Source organism: Prionailurus bengalensis, chromosome E1 (assembly GCF_016509475.1).
Source record: "Prionailurus bengalensis isolate Pbe53 chromosome E1, Fcat_Pben_1.1_paternal_pri, whole genome shotgun sequence".
In the NCBI taxonomy this organism is placed as follows: domain Eukaryota; kingdom Metazoa; phylum Chordata; class Mammalia; order Carnivora; family Felidae; genus Prionailurus; species Prionailurus bengalensis.
The window spans coordinates 41,962,563-41,988,808 of NC_057347.1; the positions used below are offsets into that span (position 1 = coordinate 41,962,563).

General features: G+C 57.9%; 2 protein-coding genes across 9 annotated transcripts in view; one reads left to right on the plus strand and one right to left on the minus strand.

Moving 5' to 3' along the window:
* Window positions 1-998: 998 nt before the first annotated feature.
* G6PC3 (glucose-6-phosphatase catalytic subunit 3) lies at window positions 999-5,433 on the plus strand. Of its 2 annotated transcripts, XM_043584672.1 has the most exons (6): window positions 1,002-1,380; window positions 3,252-3,358; window positions 3,727-3,817; window positions 4,077-4,195; window positions 4,386-4,527; window positions 4,762-5,433. In XM_043584672.1, exons 1-6 carry the CDS (start codon window positions 1,163-1,165, stop codon window positions 5,123-5,125), a joined length of 1,041 nt encoding a protein of 346 aa, XP_043440607.1. In that variant the 5' UTR covers window positions 1,002-1,162; the 3' UTR covers window positions 5,126-5,433. The 2 variants fall into 2 exon arrangements, with proteins under 2 accessions (XP_043440608.1, XP_043440607.1); XM_043584673.1 differs by lacking the exon at window positions 4,077-4,195 and having other exon boundaries at window positions 999-1,380.
* Window positions 5,434-5,814: 381 nt separating this feature from the next.
* HDAC5 (histone deacetylase 5) overlaps window positions 5,815-26,246 on the minus strand; it is a 38,334-nt gene continuing 17,902 nt past the window's right edge. For 3 of the 7 annotated variants that reach the window (XM_043584669.1, XM_043584671.1, XM_043584670.1), the window contains 24 exons: window positions 19,695-19,954; window positions 19,445-19,589; window positions 19,227-19,341; window positions 18,794-18,924; window positions 18,515-18,661; window positions 18,313-18,425; window positions 17,865-17,996; window positions 17,415-17,637; window positions 15,433-15,644; window positions 14,874-15,167; window positions 13,940-14,105; window positions 12,955-13,088; window positions 12,208-12,328; window positions 11,686-11,735; window positions 11,409-11,516; window positions 10,946-11,001; window positions 10,710-10,797; window positions 9,642-9,761; window positions 9,287-9,384; window positions 8,991-9,109; window positions 8,234-8,367; window positions 7,827-7,911; window positions 7,531-7,696; window positions 5,815-7,451 (listed from right to left, as the gene is read on the minus strand). In XM_043584669.1, coding sequence (XP_043440604.1) covers window positions 7,412-7,451; window positions 7,531-7,696; window positions 7,827-7,911; window positions 8,234-8,367; window positions 8,991-9,109; window positions 9,287-9,384; window positions 9,642-9,761; window positions 10,710-10,797; window positions 10,946-11,001; window positions 11,409-11,516; window positions 11,686-11,735; window positions 12,208-12,328; window positions 12,955-13,088; window positions 13,940-14,105; window positions 14,874-15,167; window positions 15,433-15,644; window positions 17,415-17,637; window positions 17,865-17,996; window positions 18,313-18,425; window positions 18,515-18,661; window positions 18,794-18,924; window positions 19,227-19,341; window positions 19,445-19,589; window positions 19,695-19,954 — 3,257 coding nt within the window. In that variant the 3' untranslated portion in view covers window positions 5,815-7,411. Of the gene's footprint in view, window positions 7,452-7,526; window positions 7,697-7,826; window positions 7,912-8,233; window positions 8,368-8,990; window positions 9,385-9,641; window positions 9,762-10,709; window positions 10,798-10,945; window positions 11,002-11,408; window positions 11,517-11,685; window positions 11,736-12,207; window positions 12,329-12,954; window positions 13,089-13,939; window positions 14,106-14,873; window positions 15,168-15,432; window positions 15,645-17,414; window positions 17,638-17,864; window positions 17,997-18,312; window positions 18,426-18,514; window positions 18,662-18,793; window positions 18,925-19,226; window positions 19,342-19,444; window positions 19,590-19,694; window positions 19,955-26,246 lie in introns of those variants that run through there. The other 4 variants (XM_043584666.1, XM_043584664.1, XM_043584667.1 and 1 more) reach the window with 2 other exon arrangements.

Consider the following 26,246-nt stretch of genomic DNA (forward strand, 5'->3'; position numbering starts at 1 on the left):
TATATCCAGCTTCCGTTCCCCACACCTTTTCAATTAGTGAAATTAATTTCTACCCAAGAAGAACCATATTTACATTCTCATTTTCATTCACCCAGCAGAAAACTCTCCAAGAACAAAGTTGCTTGAGGTGGGAAGGAACTGGGGAGCCACTCAACAGTCTCCTCCCACCCCAACTCTGCCTCTAGGCAGGACCTCACCTAGAATAGGTGAGGATTCTATTTCGTGTGTGTTCCTAGAGAGGATTATTCCAGATTTTGCCGTGGGTGTGTGCCCTTCCTCTTCCCATACCAACCCAGCTACTACCTCATAGTTTACCTGCCCAGCGGGGTTTTGGAAGGCAAGGAGGGAGGTAAGGCAAGCTTAGAAGTGGAAGTGAGACTTGGACTGCTTGCTATGTGTAAGAATTCGCAAGCGTTTAGGTTAGACGCCTCAGAATCAAGAGGCTTATCTGTCAGCTTCCAAATCAATAGCGGACGAATTCGGGCGGGAGATTCTTGGGCTGGGGGAGAAAGGCAAGGGCCGATTAGCGGTGTCTGAAAATGTAGAGCCCCGCTTCAGCGCCGACCGGAGATGCCTGGCTCCTCGGAGGAGTCTCCGTAGCGCTCTCTCCAAGAAATCTCAGAATATCTTTGGAGGGCAGCGATACTGAAGAAAAGAGGTCTGGTCTGGAAGGAATCCTGACCTTGGAGATTACACATCCATCTTCGCAGCAGCAAAGCAAGAACCCTGGGCACGTCGCCCACCCGCAGGTTAGTCCTTCCCTTGACCCGGAACAGCAGCGGGAGCCGACTCTGCGCCCAATGCCCACGTGCCGGCAACAGCAGCCACGTGGGGCTTTGCGGAAACGCCTTCGCAAAGATTTGTCCCCTGCGCTGCCCAGTAGAAAGGAAGACCCGGGTGGAACACTAGAGGAAACGGTACCGGCTAGAGGCCGGGCTCGCGCGAGTCAGGGACTACCGGGGGAGGGGAGGGGGGGACGGGGGAGGGGCGGGGCTTGTGCCGGCCGCTGGCAGGGGGCGGGGCCTAGGGCTCCGAAAGGTGGGCTTTTGGACGGCAGCGGGGAGAGCAGCGTCCTCGTCTCCGAGGCGTCTCCGACGCGTCTCCGACACTCCTCGGCTTCCACCATAGAGCAACCCCCCGCCCGGCGGGTCCCTCGGTCGCCATGGAGTCCACGCTGGGCGCGGGCATCGCAATGGCCGAGGCGCTGCAGAACCAGCTGCCTTGGCTGGAAAACGTGTGGCTCTGGGTCACCTTTCTGGGCGATCCCAAGAGCCTCTTTCTGTTCTACTTCCCCGCGGCCTACTACGCCTCCCGCCGCGTGGGCATCGCAGTGCTCTGGATCAGCCTCATCACCGAGTGGCTCAACCTCGTCTTCAAGTGGTGAGACACCGAAGCCCTCGGCGTCCTGGTCCCCCACCCCCCAAAGGCCCTGAGTCCTGGGCAAGCCCTGATCTCCCTCAGCAGGTGCCTCAAAGGCTCGAACCTCCCCCACCACCCCGCCCCACTGAACCCATGGCCTTAAGATCTCTTCACCCCTACCCCTGACTTTTCCTTTGAGCATCTTCATGCATTTTGGACTCAGACCTAAGAGTCCCCATCTTACTCATGAGACCAGTGTTTCTCAAACAGGCCTGATGGGAGAAATCACCTAAGGGGTGCAATGCAATATTTAAAATGCAAATACCTCATCCCACCGCAGACATACTGACTTAGAAATTTAAGGGAAGGGGTTGGGAATCTGTATTTAAGAAGCATCTGTGGTGACTTAAGTAGCAAAAGGTCCTGCTTGTCAGCTCACTCTTTCATTCATCTATTCATTCATTTGATATAGTTGTTAAGAAGCATGCTTTGTGCCAGGCTTTACACTAGCAGCTAAGGACAGAGGGCTCAAAATTTAAGGTATGTTTCCCCAGACCATGACCAGCAGCATAGGAAGCACTTTGAAAACTTGCTAGAAATGCAAGATCTCAGGCCCCAGGCCAGAGCTTCTGAATCAGAATCTGCATTTTAACAGGGACCTCAGGTGATTGCAGTGCATAGTAAGACTTGAAAAGCACTGCCTTCCAGGGAACACTTTTCTTCCTTCTCTCCTTCATTCACTGGTAGACTTCACACAGACTTAGAAGCCAGGAATCCCAGGCAAGTGGGTGGGGCCCCCAGGCCTTATCTCTTTGTGCCACCAGGTCTCTCTTGGGTGCAGCGGGGAGCTGTGCCTCCCCTCCCCTCAACCTCTGCTGCCTGGGGGAGGGAAGGGAGTTCATAGGAGACACTTGAATGGGCTGGAATGACTTTGCTGAAAAACAAAATAGGAATTACCTTCCCTCCCACTCTTCCCTGCAAAGGCTTCATTTCTCCTGAAAATGGAAAAACAGCTGTCTACTCATTTCCTTCTTGCCTAATTGCCCTTTGCTTTGTGCTGTCTCCCCGCTCAGAGTCCGTATAAGCCTCCCCCTCTACTGTTCCCGACAGGACAGACCACTCCCTTGGGTAGACATTCTCAATGCCCCCCCCCCCCCCCCAAACAAGTGACAAAGCTCCTATTCATTTCCTAAGTGTGTTTTGAGCACCTGGCTTGCGAACCTAGTGGTGAGGAGAGGCAGGTGCCTTTTGTCTCCCTCCCCAGCAGCATCTTTCTGCTCTCCTGCCTTTCCTCTTTCTGGCCACAGCAGCCTCGCCTCTTCAGGATGTGGTTTCCCAGGGTCCAGTGAAGTCACCAGCCAGGGGACTTTGAGCTTTTTGTCCTCTTTATTCTTTCTCAGCCTCCTCTGTCCATTTCCCACTCCCGTTCTCCAACAAGAGAGTCTCACCCAAGGAGTTCACGTGTAGGTAATTCAGACTGGAGTTTGGGAACTGGAGAGAGGACGATTCAGGAGGGTCAGTGGGGAGTCTGGGAACAACAGAAAGAGTCAAGTCCTGGGCTCTCTAGGAATGGGAAGAGCAGAGCTGGCCCTGCAGCGGGACTAGTGAGCATTTCAGAGCATTTCAGAGCGTGCATGTGCGCGCGCGCGCACACACACACACACACACACACACACACACAAGATCTCTTTCCTCCTTATCACTTCTTTAAAAATAGCATGTGTTCTTCTGTTCCAAGGTGAAAACTCATGGCAAGGTAATGCACAGACTTGGACTCCCTTTCCGACTCCACCCTGCAGGCCCTCCAGAGTACTCCCGGGGATCCTTCTGCTCCCGCCTGTTCTCCTGGCTGCGTGCGCATATAATGTCATTTTCTGTCTGTTCTCTTCTAGGCTTCTGTTTGGAGACAGGCCCTTTTGGTGGGTCCATGAGTCTGGCTACTACAGCCAGGCCCCAGCCCAGGTCCACCAGTTCCCTGCTTCTTGTGAAACTGGTCCAGGTGGGAAGCCCCAAATCTCCCTGTCCCAGTGTGGTTAGGGTTCAGTGAGTGTCTCAGAGTACTTTTCAGCCAGGGTGGCCCAGCCTCTCAGTTACTGACCCAGAGAACTAAAAAAACCCCAGGAAGAATGATTTGAATTCCAGAGGAGGGCACCCATGCTAGAGTCCCAGCTGCCCACCTTGTTTCGAGTAGATCCGAGAGACAAAACAGAAGCCGAGAGCAGTGGCCTCAGGCAGGGGTGAAGAAGGCTTCAGGGCAGAGCGAGCCATGGACCAATGCAGGGGGTGGGCAACGGGGTTCAGCTATTGCCAGGGGCTCCTGGGTTCCACTCTCATCCTCTCACCTCAATCTTCTGGATCCTCCGGCAGGCAGCCCTTCTGGACATTGCATGATCACAGGAGCAGCGCTCTGGCCCATAATGACGGCCATCTCTTCCCAGGTGGCCACTCGGGCCCACAGGTACACGTTGGCTTTGGGGGGGGCGGGGCAAGTGGCAATAGGAGGCACTTGAAGTCAGGAAGAGCGGATGGGCATTGCCTACCAAGGAGGACAGGGGTGACGGTGCCCTGGACCCAAAAAACGCAGCAGCAGGGCAGCCTGGGAGCTGGAGTTCTGGGGACCCTGGGGGCATTTGGTCAAACCAGGAAGTGCTTGGGTGCTGAGGGAAGCCAAGCTGTGTGTGGACACCCCCTGAACCATTTGCTTTTCTTCTTTGTAGCCGCTGGGTGAGGGTGATACCTAGTCTGGCTTACTGCACCTTCCTACTGGCGGTCGGCCTGTCCCGGGTCTTCCTCTTAGCACATTTCCCCCACCAGGTGCTGGCTGGCCTAATAACTGGTGAGCAACTGGGGCAACATGGTGGGCCTACGGGGTGCCACTGGCAGTGGGAGGACCCGTATAGGATCCTCCCATCGTATAGCTGACCCCAAGGCCCTTTTATACCTGTCTATTCTGCCAAGCTGCCCTTCAGCTCAGGGGGCTCATATCCCCCAAACTCCCTGAAGCTGCTGTCACCTTACTTCCCCAGGTGCTGCGCTGGGCTGGCTGATGGCCCCCCGGGTACCCATGGAGCGGGAGCTAAGCTTCTATGGATTGACCTCGCTGGCCCTCTTGCTGGGTGCCAGCCTCATCTATTGGACCCTTTTTACACTGGGCCTGGATCTTTCTTGGTAAGTCCTGCTTTGAAGTTTGGGCAGGCCGGAGCCCGTTCTGCCTCACCCGTACCCAGCCCGGTGGGTCCCTGGTTTGTTGTAGCCAAAAAGGACCATGTGACCTGTTCACACAGACTCTCCTGGGGTCACAGCACAACATGGGGGTAGACTCCAAAGGGGCTGAGAGCCATTGGCCCTCTAGGTTCCAGAGGGGGGAGGTCTCTCCTGCAAAGACCCCCTCCTCCCCCACAGGTCCATCAGTCTGGCCTCCAAGTGGTGTGAGCGGCCTGAGTGGGTGCACTTGGATAGCCGGCCCTTTGCCTCCCTGAGCCGTGACTCAGGGGCCGCCCTGGGTCTGGGCATTGCCCTGCACTCTCCCTGCTATGCCCAGGTACGGCGAGCATACCTGGGACATGGCCAGAAGATAGTCTGTCTTGTGCTGGCCGTGGGGCTGCTGGGCCCCCTGGACTGGCTGGGCTACCCACCTCAGATCAGCCTTTTCTATATCTTCAATTTCCTCAAGTACACCCTCTGGCCATGCCTCGTCCTGGCCCTTGTGCCCTGGGTGGTGCACACGTTCAGTGCCCAGGAAATACCACCCATCCGCTCTTCCTGACTTCAAGTGCCTCCTATTGCCACTTGCCCCGCCCCCCCCCCAAAGCCAACGCTCCGTGATCTGTGACCTCCCTCCCCACTCCAGGAGGCAGCCCCCATCCCCTTCCAGCTCCCACAGGCCCTGGTCATCCTCAGTCTCCCACTTCTCCAGCATCTGGTCTTCACCCCAAAGGGCCTTCTTTCTCCCGAAAATGTTGGTCCTTTTGCCTTCCCCTGAGTCCCCGGAGAGTAAAGGCAACATCAAGACCAGTGGGGTCCTGTAACACTGTGAGGGGTTCACAGAGGCCCCAATAAAAGCCCTTGAATACATCTGGATTTCTTTTTTGCCTATGCGTACATTTCCGTTGAACTTGCCTGTGTGTGTGCAAGTGAGACCCTTGCCAGGCCACCTGTTGTACACTCCCCCTCCCCCCACAACGCTTGTTTCCAGAGACCCTCAGCCTGGGCCCAGCATCATCGGCTAGGCCACAAGAGAGGTCCCATGAGATGCTATGGCTACATTCAGTGACACCTTGTCTTTAATCTACAGGACAGAGACTCTACTCCCTCCCACCCCAGCCTCCTGTTTCCTAAATTGGCCAGTCCAGGGGCTGGAGAAAAGAAGAAGAGCCGTTTTTTTGGCCAGGGTGGGGAATGGGAACCTCTACTCCATTTGGAAGCCCAGAGAAGAGAGACATCAGCCCCAGAAGGCACTGCCAGAAACAAGTTTATTTACATAAGGACACACAGTTTAACAGATTACAAAATACTTAACTGAAATCCATATCCAGGGAGACAAAGCAAGGAGTGGGTTTACATGAGAACCAGACCAGCCATGGGAGAGAGAGAAGGGCCTGGAGCTGGGGCTCGGCATGGAGAGGCCTGGTACATTGGGCCTAGCCCCATCCACATCCCCCAGGAGGATCTAGAATACACTAACAACACACAGGACACAAGCACGCAACGAACCAGTGGTGGTGGGGCTCCTGCCCCTCCCCTGGCTCCCTCAACCCTACTCAGGCCCCCGTTAGGATAATATGTAAACAGACGGGGCGGGGGGGCCCTCGGGATGGGGCAGAAAAGAAGTGTATGTGGTGTTGACAGGAGGACCGAGGAAGACGCAGCCCCCTAGGAGCCACTTCCCATCTTTGGTTTCCTACAGGCTAGACGGCATTCCCTAGGCCTTGCGGGCCCCCAGCCCCTCCTGGTCTTAGCTCCCTTGGGCTAGTGGCCAGGAGAGGCAGCCCAGGAGGAAGGGAAGCTACAGGTGAGGGCAGACTCCTGGGTTCTGGCCCTGCCCCCTTCTAGAAACCCCACTCTCACCATCCCCAGGCTTCAACGTAAAAGGCCCCAGAAGGGAGGTGGGCCAGTGACCACTGGATAGCTGGGGAAATCTGGTCCTGAACAGCAAGGGGGCTCTCACCAGCCTGGAGGCTCCACCACCCCCGGCCCTTGCAGGGACCACCTCCCCGTCCCCAGGCTGTGCCAGCAGAGGGGCAGGGAAGCCCACAGAGTAAGGCTGAGAGCAAGCCTGGTTCTAAGACTCCTCCTGGTCCCTCCGAACCCAGGAGTCCAGCCCCATCCCTCCCCACACACTTTGACCCTCTCCAACCCCTGGGAAGGGCAAAGAGGTCCTGAGGAGTATGAGGCCAGACAGCCCTGCCCACAGACCACAGGCCCACATCCTAGGGCACAAGTCTTCCCCCGGTGCTGAGGCCAGGAGAAAGGAGGAGGAGAAGGGGTCTATGCAGAGATGGTGAGGACAACAAAGAGGGAAAAGGGTGGGGAATCGTGGGGTGGGCGCCCACCTCCCCTCCACTCTGTATCTTAGACTATAGAGCAACCTTCCGGATCTTCCCGTGAGGTTGGAGAGGGGAGGAGGGTGAAATTAAGGCATTTCCCCCAGTTAGCTGAAGCCAAGGCACCAAACTTACTGTTCCCTCCTCACTTAGCGAGACTCCAAAACTAGAAGGTACTATCTGGGCCCCACACCCACTTTAAGCCGGCCCAGTCTCCGAGGTGGAAAAGGACAGAATGCAGAGAAGCGGGTACGGGACACAGCATGGAGGTGAGGCTGGAAAGGGTACCCCCGTACCTTTCAGGGGGAGCAAACTTCTAGAGTGGAGACGTGGGTCTTGCTGGGGGGAGTTGGGCAGGAGGCCTGAGGCGGCTTAGAGGAGCAGGGGGCGGGGGGGCGAGGCTGAGAGACCCACACAGCACACGTTGTTGAATGTGTGACTTTTTGTTTTTAATAGAAAAAATAAACAAAATCACAATGATGAAGCCCAGAGGGACGGGGGCCAGGGTGTCACAGGGCAGGCTCCTGTTCCATGGGCTCCTCTGCTGGCCTGTGGGAACAAGCACAGGGAGGGGCATTGAGGTGGGGGCACCGGCTTGGGTGAGGGCAGAGGTCAGGAGGAACCTTACCTGGGGCTGTGCTCCCGGGCTGCAGCAGCCTGGGCCTGCTCGGCCCCCACCGACAGCAAGGCCATGGCGCTCACAGTCTCAGCCTCCTCCGTCTCCCCTGCCTGGGCCTCCCGCAGGGAACGGCCTAGACCAGCAGCGAACCTCTGTACGCAGCTCCAGTGTTTGCCTGTGGACGAGGGGTAGACGGGGATCAGGGAGGACAGAAAGCATACTACATCCCCAGCCCTGGCAGGCCCACAAGCTTCTGCCCCTTTGGCAAGCCGAGGTCTGAGCCTCTCTGCCTTGTCCCCACGCACTCTGGATCTCGATGACTTTCTCTAGCGTGGCCACTGCGTTGATGTTGGGCTTTTGTTGCAAGACTGCCTCGTCCAAGGGCTGCAGCTGGCAAGGGAAAGAAGAGAAGGCGTACGGCTTATGGTGGGGAGGGCGTGGCGGTGCCTGGCCCTCTGAGCACCCCATTCAGCCCCAACCATCTCCCGTGACAAGGGTAAACAGCAGAAAGGAACCGTGAGGAACCCAGGAGGAACCCTGAGTCAGAAAGCCCTCCCTAGCCACCGGGTGTCTTTGGAACCCAGGAAAACCTTCTCAAGGGCGCTCAGTGCTGCTTAATCAGGAAAGGGGCCCTCCCTTACTGGCCTCTCCCTGGGCCCTCACCCCCTGGCTTACTAGTCCACTTCCCCCAGTGCCTCCCTGCATCCCTTACCTCCACGCTGAGCAGGGCTGAGACACAGGCCTCAGAGGCATCACAGATGGCGGTCAAGTCGTGGCCTCCCTCCAGGGCCAGCACCACCCGGCCCCCTGCCAGCGTCATCAGCTGCCTGGTTAAGTGGCCAAAACCTTTAGGGATGGGCGAAGTGAGGAAACCAAAATGGTTTGGAAAAAAAAAAAAAAATTCAAGAGAAGATAAGAAAGGAGAGAAAAAGCAACGTGAGAGGCGGAACAAACAGTACAAAATAAAATAGTAGATTTAAACCCAGATATATATCCGCGATAAAATTCAATGTCAACGGACTAAATGCTCCGTTAAAGGCAAAAGAGAACAGGGGAGCCTGACTGGCTCAGTCGGTGGAGCATGCGGCTCTTGATCTCAGGGTCATGAGTTTGAGACCCACATTGGGTGTAGAGATTGCTTAAATAAATAAACTTTTTAAAAATCTTAATAAATAAAGACAAAACAGAACGAGTGGGCTAAAAGAAATTCCAATTATGTCATAAGGAGCACCACCGAAACATAGGGATCAACAAGTCCCACCCCTGTGACTGGGAGGAGATCTACCCTCTGTTACCCCACACCCACATGCCTGCCCTCCGCCCCAAGGCCAAGGCTGGCAGAGGGAGTGGGAAGCCCCTGCCAAGATGATTCCACGTCTTGGACCTGCCCCTCCGCTTTCCTCCTCCCAACCTCCGCAACGCCAGTCTATTCCTGCTCCACGCCCTCCCTCGATCCCCCAGCAGCTCACATCTGGCGGTGACAGAGTAGCCACCCAGTGGAGACAGGTGTCCCTCAACAGCATCAAACCCGGCAGAGACCAGGACCACGTCAGGTGAGAACTCGTGGGCAATGGGCATCACCACTGTCCTGCAAAGGGAGGGCCCAAGCTGACCCTGGCAGGTGGCTAGGCCAGGCCTCCCCTCACTCTGTGTTCCCCCCTCCGAGACAAGACCCCTCACCCACACCAACCTGAGTGCCTTCTGCCCCTCCCATGGCAGGGCCCAGGGGGCTCCCACCCTGCCCTTGGCCCTTCTCAGTGCCCACCTGAAGGCCGTTAGGTACTCCACATCTCCGATGGGGGGATCCACACCTCCCGTCCATGCCACGTTCACATTGTACCCCACACCTGGCCCTCCGCCAACCTGGCAGCGTGGTGGGGAGGGGTTATTCTCACTGCCTGGGGATCCCAGACATCGGCCCCGCCCTCAGCCCTGATTCCAGCCCTTACTCCAATCACTGCTGCTCTTGGTGGAGGGACAGTTGGCCTGCGTGGTCCTCCCGCTAGAAGCCCGGACTCCCTGGATATCAGCACCACCACAGGCCTCCCTGGCTCCCTGCTAGGTCCCATTCTGCTACCTCCCCAAGGGGCCCCATATTTGATTGAACCCAGGAACTGTACCTCTTCAGGAGCCCCAGAGCCTGGAAAGAAGTTCCCGTTGTCATAGCGATGCAGGGAGATGTAGAGCACAGACGGGTCATTGTAAAACGCTTGTTGGGTGCCATTGCCGTGGTGAATGTCCTAGACGGCAGAGGTGGGAGCGTCAGAAAGAAGGCCCAGTCTCGGGCCCAATGGTCAAAATTCCACTTGCTCCCCACCTCCACCCTATGGTGAACTCTGGGGGTGCGAGGCAGCGTGTTCTGTCCGCAACAGTATCGCCCCACACTTCTCTACCCAGGGTCTGTGGGCCAGAACATGGCACGGTACAGAAGAGATACAAAGCCGTGGGACGAATACGGCGGGTCGCCCTGCACCATTGTCCTCAACAGCGTGGAGGGAAACCTTAAGGTTAGTAAGGAACCGAAAGCAGATACACTCCGAAGGACCCAACTTACGTTGAGTTTTTAAGACAAAGTTGGGCTTCAAAGCGTCCTCATCTTTGATGAGCACTGCTCCTGGCTACTTCCCAGTTATGGGGAGTGGCGGGTGCCTTTCCCTCTGCCGTGAGAGGCGGGGTTTGAGAAGTGGTGCCCAGGAGCAAGAGCAGAAGTGCTGGGGCCAAAAGGTCTCATCCGAAGCACAGTGCCAACATCCCAAACTCTGTGACTTTGGTCGGCTATTTCACCCAACAGCTCAGTGTCTCTCCATTTATAGAAATGCACATCCTAACTCCTACCACTCGATACGAACCATGAGCAGTACCGTGTGTCCTGGCACACAGCCAACCCCAGTCAAGAGTACCTCTAGCAACGGTGGCAACAGTCTACACTGTTCACGGTAGAAAATCTTGGTTGCTTGAGGCTACAAGGTCAGGGCCAAGGTGGACTGGGGCTCAGGCCACTTTTGAGTCTCTCTTAGCAAGGAGGGAGGCCCATGGGAATGGGAGGGCTGGGCTGATGCTCCAGCAGGAAGATACAAGGTAAGTCATCAGGCCCAGCAGCAGTGTGGGCACCTAAGGAATAGGTGGCAGTGTTGGGGGGGGGGTGCCTTCCTGAAGGCTGACCCTGGTCCCACCAGCCCCCTGCCTACCCAGTCCACGATGAGAACCTTGCCCACGTTCAGCTTCTGCTGTAGGAGTTTGGCTGTGATGGCTACAGAGTTGAAGAAGCAGAATCCCCTGGTGGGTGGGGGGAGAAAAGGATGGGGGAGGTCAGCTTTAGCAGACTGTTTGCTGCATGAGCAAAAGATACACATCGGCTCAGCTGAGAGGGAGAGGGGAAGGGAGGAGGGCAGCGGGTCTAGGGCAGGGCGGGTGTGGCACTCACATGGCTGTGGATTCCTCTGCGTGGTGTCCTGGGGGCCGGATGATGGCAAATCCATTCTGAAGAGGTGCAGACAGGGGGACGGGGACGACAGATAGACAGGCAAGGTGGCCACAGAAGTGGTGGACGCAGAGGAGAGAAGCACAAACCAGGCAGGGAAGAGAACACAGGTCAAAAACATGTATCCCACACACTAAGAACACAGCCGCAGGCCACGTGGGCAAGTAGACACCACCTCTGATCTCAAGAGACCCACGAGAGCATCAGATATTAGTGCCTCTTTGCCAGTCCCTCTTTACCACTCACCCCCCCGGCTGGCCCGGGAGCCATCACCTCCCCCCCACTCTGGCACCTGAGAGTTAAGGTTGCCTGCTTGCTCAGGGGAAAACCAAGGCTGCCCCCGTCCTCTACCCCTGAGGATGCAGGACCAGGCCACGTGATGCCGAGGCCCCAGGCACACACTCACCTTGAGCTCTCCTGCTGCCACCTTGAAAGCCAGCTCTACCAGGCAGCCCACTGCCATGCGCACAGCACTGGAGGAGTGCATCTCGTTCCACACAGTGTCACTGTCCACCTGCGGGGGCAGGAGAGCAGGCTTCAGCGTGCCCCCTGCAGGGGGAGGGCAAGAATGGGGGTGGGCACCTGGACAGTGGGCCAGCGGCCATGGTGGGCGGGAAAGGGGGGTGGGGGGCAAGAGCTGGGAGTGCCGCCCATCCATCCCTACTGGCAGGTGCCCTACTCACCCCAATGCCCCCACAAGGCAGCATGGCATACATCTTCTGGCTGATGGGGCCTGCAAGGAAGAGGGACAAAGCTACTCTGGAAGTTGCCTCAAGTGCCAAGGCTACAGGCTGGGGCCTCCAGAGGGCAGTGAGCTCCAGCACCAAAAAAAGGCGGCCAGACCCAAGCACAGGACAGGCCTCTGCACCCCACGCCAGTTGGGAGAGGTCTGTCCCCTGTCCTCAGGCGGGAACACCTTACCTCTGGGGCAGACGGCAGGGAAAAAGGGGCGTGGATCGATTAGGGAGACGAGCAAAGCCCTCCCCCATCACTAAGCCTGACCTGCCACCCTCCACCCTCCTGCAATGCACCCCACCCACACGGTGGTCTATGTGAATGGCGCCCCCCTGGAGGTGTGCAATGTGGCGGCTGTGCCACCTCGGCCAAGGGTATGATCTGTGCCCACTGGGACCCACTTGCCTACGCTGACAGCTCCCTATCCCCCAGGGCAGCGCACACAGCCTGCCCCATGCCTGCTGGCTCACCAAGCAGCTTCTTGCTGTCAAGCTTCTGTCGGTTGAGGGGGCTGGTCCCATAGAGCAGGGTGTGGTATTCGGAGTGCACCGTCTGGATCTCGTCCAGTGTGGCTTTGCGACCCCGGATCCGCTGTACGGGGAGCACAGAAGAGGCCAGTGAGGGGATGCACCGAAGGCCCAGCTCTCCCTGATGCCCAGACCCTCTCTCTGTCCTACCGCCCGGGACACACGAAGCTGCTTTCTAGCCTTAAGAGATCCAGAGGATTTTGAGAGAGTACCGTAAGACCTTGCTTTGGGAACATACTTTGTTCCGGGAACATGCTTATAATCCAAAGCACTTGTATATCAAAGCGAATTTCAAGAACCATTGGCTCAGTGGTGATCATGTGACGTTCGGCGTCCCGTACCGCTCGTATTGCAAGACATCGCTTGTTTATCAAGTTCAAATTGATTAGAGGCGTCTTGTGGAACACTCGCAGAACAAGTTCCTCACAATCCCAGGTTTTACGGTATGCCCTGGCCCCCCATGTACCCCAGTCCGGGACCGCCCCCGCTCGGCAAAATGCGCTATGAGGGAAGGAACCGAGAGGTGGCTGAAGGGACTGACCCTGAGGTCAGGGGTTGAGAGAAAAATGAGGAAGACACAGAGAGAGGCCTCATGGACACAGAGACACAAAGGCCTTGGCTGGGTTTGGGCGGCGGGGGGGGGGGTGGTGGGGGGTGGTAGGGAACTGGAAGAAGGAGAGGCTCCCTCACCTCACACTTGCTAAGCAGGCCTGTCTCCTGCAGCCGAGACCAGATGCTCTGGATCCGGCCAGCATGCTCAGGGTGCACGTGTGTGTTCCCGCACATGCACTGATGCTTCAGCATGAACGTGTCGTAGACCACACCTGGACCGGAGACATACCCGTCAGCCAGCACCGCTCTGGGCCACGGCAGCCTAGCCACTGCCATCCCTGGCAGAGCTCACCAAGCTCTCCCCAGTCAGCCCTGGCCCCAGTACCTCCCCACGGCCACCCCGGCCCCACCCCAGCCGCCTTCCCACACACCGGCCCCTCTCCTCTCCTCCCGAGGTTCCTTTTTCCCATTACCGCCCGTCAAAAGCCCCCCCTGCTCCTCAAGCCTCGACCAGCCTGCCCCTGAATGTTTATGTATTTATTTGGAGAGAAGAGAGACAGAGGGAGAGAATCCCAAGCAGGCTCTGCGCGGTCAGCGCACAGTCTGATGCGGGGCTGGATCTCAGGTGAGATCACAGACCTGAGCTGAAATCAAGAGTCAGACGCTTAACTGACTGAGCCACCCAGGCGACCCCCAACCCCCGCCACTGGTTTTCATTTCTGCACATCATGCTCTCAACACGCTACTCCCTTCAGGGCACATCCACCTTTCCCCCTTCTGTCACAGCCCGTGTGCTGTTCCCCCAGCCCCCACACCCCACTGGTGAGGCAGGACCATCCCCAGGCAACTGTGCCCCCTCAGAGCCCAGCATAGGGCAGCTTCATGTGGGAAAGCTTTCTGGAATGGACTGAGGCCTCACTTTTGACCCCACAGGGAGGAGGACAGGAAGCTAGAAGGGCAGGGACCAACTGAGACAGTGAGCTCTCTTCACCCAGGGCCCCAAGGGCTTATGCGGCCATGGTGCGAGAAATAGGTGGTCTCTCAGCGGGTCGCACGAGGCTAGACACGATGCACAGGCACCCTGGCACGCGGTGGAAGGACAGCTGGCGGGGGTGGGGCTCACCTGTGGTGAAGAGGTGCTTGGTGGGCTGGTCTGGGGGGCTCTTCATGCCCCCAGGGGCAGCAGGTGAGGACTGGGTGCGGCCCAGGGCCTGGTGGGGCACAGTGGCCAGGCTGAGGGGTGCCTGATACACCTGAAGGGGCTGCAGCTGCTGGGCATCTGAGAACACCTGGGCAGGAGGAGAGTGGGAGGGAGTGTGAGACGCAAGTGAGGGCAAATGTCCCGGGCCCCCCAAAGGGGCCCCTGTTCCAGTCCTTCTCTTCCAAACCTCCCCCTTCCCCCATCTCCTCCCACCAGGGACAGGAGGCACTCCAGCCTTCACCATCTCCACCTCCCAGGAGATAGGGGGGTGGGGGGAAGGGATGAGTCACGCCAGAGTAGCATTGAGGTAAGAGGCTGGGAGGGACGGGGCCGTGGGAGGGGGCAGGATGAGTCAGGCCCGGAGGGCTCGGCTGTGTCCGCAATGAATGGAGTGCGTTCTAGGTGCAGGGGGACTGTAGTAACAGCGGGGGTGTGTGTGTACACACGCGCATGCTCGCAGAGACCAATGCGCAACCGGCCCTACGCAAGCAGAAACGCAGATACACAGGCCTTGTGTGCACGCGCGCGCGCACGCGCACGCGCACGCAAGCAGAAACGCAGATACACAGGCCTTGTGTGCACACACACACACACACACACACACACACACACACACAAGCAGCCTGTGGCAAGGGCAGACACAGACACAGGGAGGGGCTGGCAGACTGGGGCACAGATGGCTCTGAGACCAACACAAGCAGCGTCCCCTTCCATAGCCCCTTGTCTCTTTCCCACTCTGCTTTGGCTCTCTTCAGAAAGCCTGGGAAGCGCAGACCAGGGAGAGGGAAAGGCAAAGATGGGAAGGGGCTGCAGGGGACAGAGGGGTGGCGATCAAGGGCCGGGGTGGAGGGAGCACCTTCTTGTAACCAGCACTGGACTCCTCCGAGTCGGGCCCCTCCTCAGTGCCGCTCTCGCCCTCCTCGTCCTTGACCTGGATGCAGTCCTCCTCCTCCTCTTCCTCCTCCTCCTCCTCCTCCTCTTCCTCCTCCTCCAGGTCTTCCTGCGTACTCTCACTCTCCGTGGAGCCTTCCCGGGGGATGGTCAGGGCCCCCTCCCCAAGCAAGGCCTCCTGCTGCTCAGTCAGCTCCTCCTCTGTCTCCTCGGGGTGGGTGGTGGGCTGCCGTGGCAGCTCCCCAGTCTTGGTGAGGATCTGGGAGCAGAGCAAAGGGACACGCCGGCTGGGAGGGGGAGCAACCATGCGGCCCGTGGCCCAGGAGGGTCCGTCCTCCCCTTGCCTCTCCCTGGTAGCCGCCCTGCCCGTACAGAGCTTCCGCGTGAGGCAAGGTGGCAACTCGGAGCAGATACGGCGTGGGGAGTGGCCCCGGGCGTCAGCCCCCGCTCCCTGCCTGCCAGCCCGGTGCCGTCCGGTGTCCTGCCCCCAGCACAGCCCTGGCCATTCGCCTCCCCCAGCTCACCTTGCCCAGCTGCAGCTGCTGTTGCTTCTGTTTCTCCAGGAACTGCTGGTGCTGCTGCTGCATGACCAGCTGCTGCAGGGCCTGGGGGCTCTGGGGTAGCGGGGAGGACTGAGTGCGGCTCAAGGGCCGGTGCCGCGGGAGCTTGCCCACTGTCCGCATGCTGGTGGCCACACGTTCACCTGTCACCAGCGGGGACTGCCCGTGGAGTGGCACTGTGCAGTGGGGAAAGGCGAGTGACCATCACTGTCGGGGCTCCGGGCTGCCCCCCTCTACCCCGAGGCTCTCCCCCTCCTGGAACACCACCACCGACATGATCAGGAGAAACCTTGGAGGGGCCTGGGGCACCCTGCCCCCAAACCTGAGCCCCCTTCTTCCTCCTCCCCACAATGCAACAGTTTTGTAGCTCAGAGCCACTGCCTCCTGCAAGCCATCCTGGATTCACCACTCTCTCTCTTTGATTCCCTTATGACTACACATACGGTCTTAGGCCCTCAGTGCGGCTGAACAAGGACTAGCTTTTCCCAACGGCGAGACCCCCCCGATCATAGACAAGGATCCCATCAGGTGGGGAAGTCTGGGGGCCAGGATCACTTGTCTTTTAAGGAGAACCTCTTCTGATGCCACCGGCTGCTTATGGTCTGACTGCCCAAAGCTGTGCCATCCAATCCCACAGTTGCAGCCACATGTGACTCCTGAGCACTTAAAATGTGGCCTGAGTTGAGATGTGCTCTAAACATGAAATACACGCTGGATTTCCAAGACAGTATGAAGCACAAAGTAAATGGTCTCATCGGTAACCCTTTATATTGATTATATGTTGACATGATAATATTCCAGACCTAGCGAATTAAACATATATCAAAGTTGGGGCACCCAGCTGGTTCAGTCGGAGGAGCGTGAGACTCTTGATCTCAGGGTTGTGAGTTCAAGCCCTTCGCTGGATGTGCAGAATAACTAAATAAATAAAATTTTAAAAATATGTATGTGTACGTTTATATATTAAAGTTAATTTCACCTGTTTCCTTTCACAATTTTTTTAAAGCTTTTATTTTTGGGGTGCCTGGGTGGCTCAGTCGGTTGAGGATCTAACTCTTGATTTCAGCTCAGGTCATGATCCCAGGGTCATGGGATCAAGCCCCATGTCAGGCTCTACACTAAGCATGAAGCCTGCTTAAAGATTCTCTCTCTCTCTCTCTCTCTCTCTCTCTCTCTCTCTCTCTCCCTCTGCCCCACTTGTGTGCTAAAATAAAAAAAAAAAAATGAAAAATAAAAATAAAAAGATTCTGGGGCACCTGGATGGCTCAGTTGGTTAAGTGTCCAACTCCTGATTTCGGCTCAGGTCACGATTTCACGGTTCGGGAGATCAAGCCCTTCACTGGGCTCTGCACTGACAACATGAAGCCTGCTTGGGATTCTCTCTCCCCCTCTCTCTCCTTCTCCCTCCCTTGCTCACGAGCTCACGTGCACACCTGTGCATGTGTGTGTGCTCTCTCCCTCTCTCTCTCTCTCTCTCTCAAAATAAACTTTAAAACAATGAAAGGAAATGAAATTTAATTCAAATTAAAAAAAAGATTTTAAGTAAGCTCTACACCCAACACGGGACTCAAACTTACAATCCCGAGATCAAGAGTCACATGCTCTGCTGATCGAGCCAGCCAGGCGCCCCTCTTTTTATATATATTTTTAACGCGGTTCTCGAAAACTTTAAGTTGCACATGTGGCTTGTGCTGTATTTCTACTGGACGGCACTGCTCTGGAACCTGAGCCCATCGCAGCAATCGATGTCGTCGAGAACAGCACCTGGCGGGCTGGAGGTGCTCGATAATGTCCGAGCAACGCGATACAGAAGAAATCAACGATGCCATGGAGGGGAGCTGTGGTAGAGCTGAAGAGTGTCCCCGGCTACTCCCTGGTGGTTGCCTCGCGCCCTCGGAGGAGGAGCCTGACACCCACTCCCTCGCACAGCTGCCGCCCCCACTCACCAGCGATGAGGGTGCTTTGCTGCCGAGCCTGCTCCAGCAGCAGCACGTGCTGCAGCAGGGAGGCATGCCCGTGGGGGCTGGTGTCACCCTCCAGCGCCACGCCCAGCAGGCAGCCGGGGATGGAGGATGTGCTCATGAACTTGCCCGTCAGCGCGCCACCCTGCCGCAGGGACTGGAGGGCCTGCCTCTCGGCCTCCTGCTGCGTCGACAGCTTCGGGGAGGCCTGGGGGAGGGAAAGAGAGACGGAAATGAAGGAGAGGCACGTACCATCCCCAGTCCCGCCAACTTTGGATCGGCATCCCTCACCCACCCACCTCCCACCCCCCAACTCTGAGGAAGGCCATCTGATCTCCTTCGGGGCCTTGTGAGGACAAAAAACCCCAGCTGGGGGCACCCAGGACCACAAACCTAGACACCAGAGGGAGGATGGGGCGTGTGCCTCATACTTACCGTGAGGTGCGAGTTGGTGACAGTGACTGTGGCCTGCAGCCCTAGGGAGATGTTGGGCAGAGAGGGAGACGTGTAGAGGCTGAACTGGTTGGGGGAGCTGTCCAGAGGGAGGGCCCGGTGCTGGGGGAGCATCTAGGGAGCAGTCGGGAGAGACAGGCATGAGAGCAGGCAAAGGGGGGGCCACCTGGGGCCGAGGGCTCTGAATGGTGCCTCGCTCCCCGCTCCCCACACCAAGCCCCACCTGGGCAGTACTGAGAGATCACAGTCCTTCAGAGGCCCATGGGACAAATCCCACTTAGAGGCAACAGGTCCCTCTAGCCTGTCCACATGGGCAGAGAGGTCCCTGCCGGGTACTCTCAGCAAGACAGACAGGAAGGAGCTGCCTTCCTTCTTCCAAGGGAAACAGAGCAGCTCTGGCCCGCCCGCCCAGCCCTCAGCAGGCCTGTACCTCAGTGGGGATGTTGGGGACTGAGCCAGTAAAGCCATTCTCAGCAATGGTGCTGTGGGAGCTGTTGGGAGAGCTGGGGCCGGAGCCTGGTGCGCTGTTACACACGGACGACACTATGGGAGAACTGGCTGTCACCTGGGCTTGCTCAGAGCCACCCCCCACTCCCAGGACCTCAGAACAGGAACAAAAGAGGAGCCCTTACCTCCAGGCCCAGCACCAGTGATCTCAACGGCTCTCTTCTTAAAGGTGCTAATGACTGTCCCATCCTTGCGACGCAGGAGGGGACTGCTTCTCCGCTCAGCCACCTTCTGCTTTAGCCTCGAACGCACTTTCAAGTTGGGTTCAGAGGCTAGGGAGAAGGTAGGAAGGGCTCAGATACAGCTACACGGATGCGCACACGCCTGCAGCCTGGCCCCTTCAACACTCCCACCCCTACCTCCAAGGAGCCATACTCTGGGAGGCCAGGTTGGGCACTGCTCACCTGTTTTGCGGAGGGGGAAGTCATCGCGGCTGTCATAGGGCCCAAGCAAAGGCAGTTTGTAGGAGGGAGGCGTCCCAGGGGGGCCACTCTGGGGAGGGGAACTCTGGTCCAAAGAAGCATGGTGGGCTCCCCTGGGGGGGTGTGGGGTGGGGATGGAAACAGACCTAGGTTATTACCCAGCCAGCTGGGCCTGCCACCTAGTGGCAGTCACATTTAGGAAATACCCACTGCATGAAGGGACAGGAAGTGGATCTGGGGAGGGGAACAAGGAGGGAAGCCAGGGGTGGCAATCTCGTCTCCCGAGAGAGATCGCAGGGCCTGTATCTGGCTTCCGGCCAGGAGCCCCCTGCCATCCTGCAACTGGGCAGCCCCTGATGGGGGGGGGAGGGGGGGGGACGCACCTCTGTGACCCATGCCCGCCCAGGGCCATTACCAGCATTTGGGATGCTGTGGGAGGGAATGGTTGAGGCCGCCTGGTGTGGGCTCCTTTGACTTCGACAAGAGGAATTCCTGGAGCCTCAGCTTCACCTCAGTGCTGGCGATGGCACCTGCAGGACAGGGCGCCGCTGACCTGGGTGCTCAGGGCCAGGAGCCCACAGCTTGGGGGCGGGGGGTGGGGGGGCGGCAGGAGCGGGAGGCCCCAGGCCTTACTCTCTTTGCTCTTCTCCTTGTTTCGCAGGATGAGCAGCTGCTGCTCCAGCCGCTGCTTCTCCAGCTCTTCCTGCCGCTGCTGCTCCCGCTGCCGCTGCTGCTCCAGCTCCTGCTGCCTCTTGGCCGCCAGCATCTCCTGCTGCTGCTGCAGAGGCACAGGGAGGGGGGCAGGGGGAAAGAGGGATGGGGTGAGCCAGGTCCGGGCGGGGGTCGGAGGTCTGGGCAGCCCCCCCGCGCCCCCCTCGCTCACCTTGAGGTGCTTCTGCAGCTGGACCTCATGCTGCCGCGTCAGGTGGTCGTGCTGTTTCTGGAACTCGGCGAACAGGAGCTGCTTCTGCAGCTGCTGCTGCTGCTTGAGTGCCAGGAGCTCCTGCTGCAGCTGCTGCTCCCTCAGGGAGGGGTCCACAGGGCCCGCCAGGGCACCCCGCAGCTCCGCGGGGCTGGGGCTGCCTCCACCCCCGCCCCCCATGGAGCTGGGCATGGCTCCCGGCAGCACCGGCTTCACCTCCACTGCAGGGAGAAGAGACAGGCGTCAGTGAGCCCGATCCTACCGCTACTAGGCCGTGGCAGCCATGCTGGGGGCCCAGAAAGCTCCCCGGCAGGCCCACTAGACCCAAGAGAATAGATGGCAGGTGGGGTGGGGGGTGGAGGCAGTCAAAGCCCTCTGCTCCACAGAATCAGTGTTCTTCCTTAATTGAGGTCCAAGCCATGAACTTCAATAAGAAAATACGCAAAAGCGTGAAGCACGCCACCTGGAAGATTGTGAGTGCTCAACGCGTAATAAATTGTCTTGTACTGTTAACACCACTGGGCATCTCACGTGAGTTACCTTCCTAACGAGAAAGCCGGGCTTTAGAAAGGTTCAAGTACAAGAACACCTGGGTGGCTCAGTCGGTTAGGTTAAGCGTCTGACCCTTGATTTCAGCTCAGATCGTGATCCCGCCGTTCGTGGGATCAAGCCCCGACTCGGGCTCCACGCTGAGTGTGGAACCTGCTTGGGATTCTCTCTCTGTCTCTGTCTCCCCACCCCCCAAAATAAATAAATAAACTTAAAAAGAGAAAGAAAATAGGTTGTTGTGGTTTTTAAATTTTTTTTTAATATTTGTTTATTTTTGAGAGACAGAGACACAGAGCGTGAGCAGGGAAGGGTCAGAGAGAGAGGGAGACACAGAATCCGAAGCAGGCTCCAGGCTCGGAGCTGTCAGCACAGAGCCTTGACGCGAAGCTCGAACTCACAAACTGTGAAATCGTGACCTGAGCCTAAGTTGGCCGCTCAACCAACTGAGCCACCCGGGTGCCCCGAAAGAAAAAAAGGTTTAAGTACATGACCAAACGCACACAGCCAGGTGATCAAAGAACCAGAATGTGAATCCAAACCCTATGCTTCTAACCACTATCCTTCCCATGCCTCCTCCCCACCTCTCAGCATCACACATTCCCTGCCAAGAAACCTAAAGAAACTGAAGCACAGAGGCTGGTTCTAGAACTGATGGGGCTGGCAGCCAGGGCCCTTGGGAAACCCAGGAGAAGCCTGTGGGGACCTCAGGACACCCGTACCCTTTCCCCTTTTCCCTGCCCCACACCCAGCGGGAAGATGGGGCCCAAGGGAGAGGCTGTAAGAATGGGGAGGGGGGGGGTTGGAGCAGGAGGACTCAGGGAAAGGGGGTGCAGGGCTGCACCAAACCAGGGACAGGAGGGGGCTGGGAGTCAGACTCTGCTTCCTTTGCTGGATTATCTCCTTTCAACAGTTTTATTGTAATTACCCCGAAAATGCCGCTATATATAGAGTGAGCCAAACAGCAGCTGTGCTTGGGGGGAGGGGGAATGAGAGAATGGGCGGGCAGGCGCAGGGAGGAGGTGGGAGGAGGAGACAGGAAAGGAAAGGGAATCAGACAGGAAGAAGGGTAATGGCAAGGGGGGCGGAGGCTGGAGCTCAGGCAGAGATCTCAGAACTCTGGTCTCAGGGAGAACCCGCTGGGGAGGGGAAAGGGCTGGAGCGGTCTGCTGGGTCCCAAGACTTCGGGTCCAGGCCCCCATGTGGGCAATGGGCTGAGGGGGCCCCAGGGAGAGGCAAATGTTCCAAGGGGCTTATGGGAAGCATGGGTCTCGACCTCTTGATCCCTGTACACTGTCCTCTGGTCACTGAATGTCACTCCCCACCACTGCCCCGTGGTTGCCAGGGCAACTGGGCAAACACCACACCAGCAGGGAGCCCCAAGCCCAACCCACACTCCACAGAGCCTCCAGCAGGAAGGGGAAGGCAGGCTACCCACTGCCTAGGAAGGAGGAAGTGAGAGAGGCAGGGCCGACCCACCTTGTTTCTTTTCCATTTCATTCTCCAAAGAAAGCCCTCACTTTCCTCACTCCAGCCCAGGGAGGCCACAGGGAGCTGGGAAGACCTCCCTGTGGCAAGGAAGGGCCTGGAGAAGGAAGGACCCCAACATCTTGGTGGCTACCAGTGTCTCCTCCCCTCGTAAGCAGGGGTCTGCCCAAGCCCCCATCATCGATCCTCATCGGGAGTGGAGAGGGAGCTGGGAGAGGACTAAGGGCTGAGCTAAGAGAGGCTTCTAGACCCTGGATCTCTCCAGGGAACCCATACTGAATGAGTGTCACCCAGGCAGGGGCAAAGCCTGCTGAAGGCTAAGGCCCCGCTACCACCCTTATGCCTGAATATGGTGGCCCCTGGGACCCAGTGGAGGTGGGGATGGGACGGTAAAGCCTGAGCAGAGTATCTCGGTCCCCACCAGCCCCTTCTCCGCCCAGCACTGCTAGGCACATTCCTCTGCGGTTTGCCCGCCAGCCACACTGACGACTCTGTGGCCACGAGGCCAGAGCCACATGTGCAGGAGTGGCCAGATGTGGCCAGGAGGGTGGGGTTCCATACACAGACACACACACACTCGCTCACTTTCCCTCCCAACCCACGTCCTGCCCCAGCACCGGGAGGAAGCGCCCTCGGAAAGGCCCTGCAAAGGGCTTTTCTGGAGGTGGCCGACCCCACCCAGGGTGCAAAGCAGGGTGACAGCAAGGAATCAGCAGCCAGCCTCAGGTCTCCCCAGTGCTAGAAGTGCTCAACAAAGCCCCAAGCCGGCTGGAGAGTTATCTATTCCTCAGTGAGGCTGGCTTGGCCCGTGGCACTCTGACCACTCAGCCAAGAGGAGGACAGGCTTCAACCTGCTGCTCCCGGCGGTGCTGGGGCTGCTGGGGCTGCAGGAGCCGGATGCCTGCCAGCCTGCCAGCCTGCCCGCCCAGGGAAGGGCAGGGGTCCAAGCACTCCTGGCTCCCAGCAGATAACCCTGCTAGGGATGGAACTACAGCCAGCAGTGCTGGCTTCCCTTGCAGGAGCCCTGCAGAGAGGGCACGGGCTCAGGCAAGGGGAATCTCCCACCAGGGCTCCCATGCAGCCGCCACCACAGCAGAGATGCTAGGCCCCAATGCAGTGGGAGCCACAGCCCCATTGGTATGCAAGTGGCAGGACGGCCAACGGGCTCTGGGAACAGCCTTGTTCCCATGCAAGCAGGAAGCACAGCCAACTAGAGAATGTTAACCTGCAGGCCCTGGGAGGGCCTCGACAAAATGCAGCACCCCAGGGCTCTGCCGGGTCATAACCTGGCTCCATCTATGATGGAAGGGGTGACGGCTGGGTAGCTGGAGTCAGGGAAAGGATGTGGGGGAGGCACAGAACCTCCTGGATGAAGTCTGCTGGGCACAAAACCTAGAGCCCGGCTGGCCTTGCACCCCCTAGAGGATTTGTGCCCTCTGCCAGCTTGGCATGAGCAGAGCAGGTGGCAGTGGCTGCCATTAGAACCAAGCACCTGGCAGGAGAAATGGGTGTGTCAAGATAGGAGAAGGCTCTCGACCGCCTCCTGGTGGACCAAGAAAGTGGGAGGACGTTGGAAAGGGAAGAGAGGGGGGTGGGGTGGAATATTCCCTAAGAGGAAAGCCTGGGAACTCTGGCTAGCAAAGAGCCCCCTGAAAGGCCAGGAGAGGGATCAGTTGGGAGGGCAAGGCCCTGGGTCCTTCCCCCAGCCCCCATGCCTCCTTCTGACAGAGAGCTGTAGAGAACAGAGTGGAAGCCAGACAGCCCACACAGTAATCTCTCCTACAGAGGGAAGCTAGAAGGGTCCAGGTCTACCCTGCTCCACACTCTACTCCTGAAGGATTCTGACCCCTCTGCCTGGGAGTGGTGGCCTTAGGAAAAAGTGGCAATACCATCCTGTCCTCGGCCTTCTGCAAGACTGACTCACACTGCCTCCGTGGAGAAGCCCCAGCCCAGGTAGGTGAGTTGGCAGGGCTGCGTATTTCTAGCCATCAGAGCGGCCCCACGCATGCCAGGCGCTGGCTCAGAAGGGGCCACCCTGCCTAGCTCACAGGCACACCTGGGCAGTGGCGAAATCTTAACGATGATACTTCTCTCCCATTCATCTGGGCCTCCCACCTCTCCGTGAACCCCAGCAGCCCAGTTGGGGCTCCCACGGCAGATGGTTCGGGCGGCGCAAGCAGAGATAGCCTGGCTCCTCAGGGACGGCCACCAGCACAGCCTTAGACCAAAAGGAGTGTCCAGACAAAGAGGGACACTGCCCCCGAGCGGGCAGGAGCTCTGGGACAAGAGGAGCAGGTTTTCGCGGTACTTTGGGAACAAGGGTTCAAAACGAAAAACAAATCTGGTTGCTCCAGGGCACGGCCAAGCTGTCCTCCTGCTCTGAGCATACTGCAAGCCATGCCCCGGCTCCAAGCCCTCAAATGGAGAAATCACCAACTCCAGAATACCTGTCACCCAAACCCTGGCAGCGGATAGATGGCACCTTTCATTCCCTCTGGAGAAGATGTAGATGGAAGGGGCCAGCACAGCGAGTGGACCCGTCCAACAGACCTAAAAAGCTTAACGCTGGGCTCTACAAAGACCCTGCTCCCAGGAGCCACCAGCCACAGAAGGCTAGGGGAGAAGGAAGGGACCCAGGGTACACAGAGTGTGAGAGAGGGGTGCGCTGAGCTGTTTGGGACAAACAAGACCAAAAAAAAAGAATGAGGCATCTGCAGATACGCCCTGGATCTAAGGAGCTGCCCTATCAAAAGAGGGGAAGGGGGGAAAAAGGCCTTTGAGATCATTTGTTTCGGCCCCCTCTTTTGCACAAACCTCTTAGGCCGCTGTGTAGAAGATTCCACCGGCTAAGTAGCAGGGAATCCCACCCTCTGAACACTAACCTAAACAGCCTGGCTCCAATGCAGGGCATCCCGGGCCCTCCACACCAGCCAGCCTGGATAACTGGCCCCACTGGAGAGCAACGTGCGGGCGGCACCTTCCACCGGCACCCCGTACCCTCAGGAGCTCCCTCTCCACGCGGGGCAGTCAGCAGCTTCCTTAAATGGCTAATGACCTCGTTCTGTCCCTCCGGAGAATGGGAAAAGGGGTTTGTCCTTTCCTCGGCCTTTGCGAAGGAGGCAGGGAACAGCCTTTCACACTCCTCCCCGTGATGCCGATGACTCCTCCCCACCAAGGACGGTTTCCCATGATCTATTTCTGTGCTCTTACGTGACTAGTGAGGCCAATTTAGGCTCAACAGGTTCTACCACAATTCGGACGGTATTTCCACATGTGCGAGCTGCGGAAGACTCTCACCTAGCAATCGTCACAGCTCCTCATGTAACGCAAGCAGACACATCACATAATGGTTAAGAGCCAGGGCTCTGGAGCAAGAAAATGCCAGGGTTCAAGTCAGGCTCCGCCACTTCCCAGGGCAAGGCACCGAGCACCTTCTCGGTGCTCCGTGCGGGCATCTGTGAAATGGGAGTAAGACTAGTACCTTCCTCCCAGAGCGCTTAGGCTCAGGGGAGGACACGCCGGGGAGCTTGGCGCTGTGCCCGGGAAGATCTCAGCAGATGCTAGTCAGGGCTGTTACTAATGGCTCCTGGTATCTGTTTCTATCCTCGACCCCTCTGGCAGTCTAGGTGAAGATTTCGGGACCACTTCTCAGAATGTTTCTAAAGTGCATGATACAAAATACTTAGCGCTACGCCAAGCTCAGACCCCCGCCAGAGCGAGGCCTCAGCTCTCTCATTTCAGCCTGCTGCAAGGTCACTCTGTGGTCCTGTCCTGATCAAAGCCCTGCCTGTGGGGCACAACGTGAACTGCACCGGCCAGCGGCGAGAGATCCCAGCGCCAGAGAAGGAATCCTGGGAACGGCCTCCTCCCAACCACAGCACATCCAGGCTGTTTCTGCTGCTTTGCTACCTCCAAGAAGGGCCGCTCTGTCCTCTGCGGCTCAGCCCACGGCCGTGGCATCCCTCTGGTCCCTCAAAAGCATTGCTTAGCACAGAGGAGCAAAGGTTTTGATCCCTGCTCTGGGGGTCCCGACTCCAAGCAGTCAGAAAGCCTTCTCTGGTATCTAACCTCACTCCACTGCAGGCTCCAACTGTCTCCCCAGTACCACCCCACATCTTCCTGGGCCCCTCTTCTGGAAAGGCAGAAGCAACGTGCAATTGACTTCAGAGACTCTCAGAATATCAGTGCAGGAAGGGCTCGCAGATCAGCAACTCAACTTCCCAAAGTGACAGAGGACAGTGAGGCCACAGATCAAAGAGATCTGTCCAACATCATCTGGAAGGGAGGCAGGGGAGCTAAGGCTTAGCTCAGGTCTTCTGGCTCTCCATCTGCCTCCCACTAAAAAAGAAGAAAAAACAAACAAACAAACAAACAAACAAACAGGAGAAACCTTGAGGGCTGTTCCTGCACTTAATGAGAGATGGGGCGAGGAGCCAAACTTTGCATTAAGGATGCAGGGATCTAGACGGGGCACCCCGT

Coding starts and splice junctions, on each gene's coding strand:
- G6PC3 (XM_043584672.1), top strand. CDS start 1,163: ATGGAGTCCACGCTGGGCGCGGGCATCGCAATGGCCGAGGCGCTGCAG. Junction 3,359..3,726: donor TTCTTGTGAAACTGGTCCAG/GTGGGAAGCCCC, acceptor ATCCTCCGGCAG/GCAGCCCTTCTGGACATTGC. Junction 3,818..4,076: donor GTGGCCACTCGGGCCCACAG/GTACACGTTGGC, acceptor TCTTCTTTGTAG/CCGCTGGGTGAGGGTGATAC.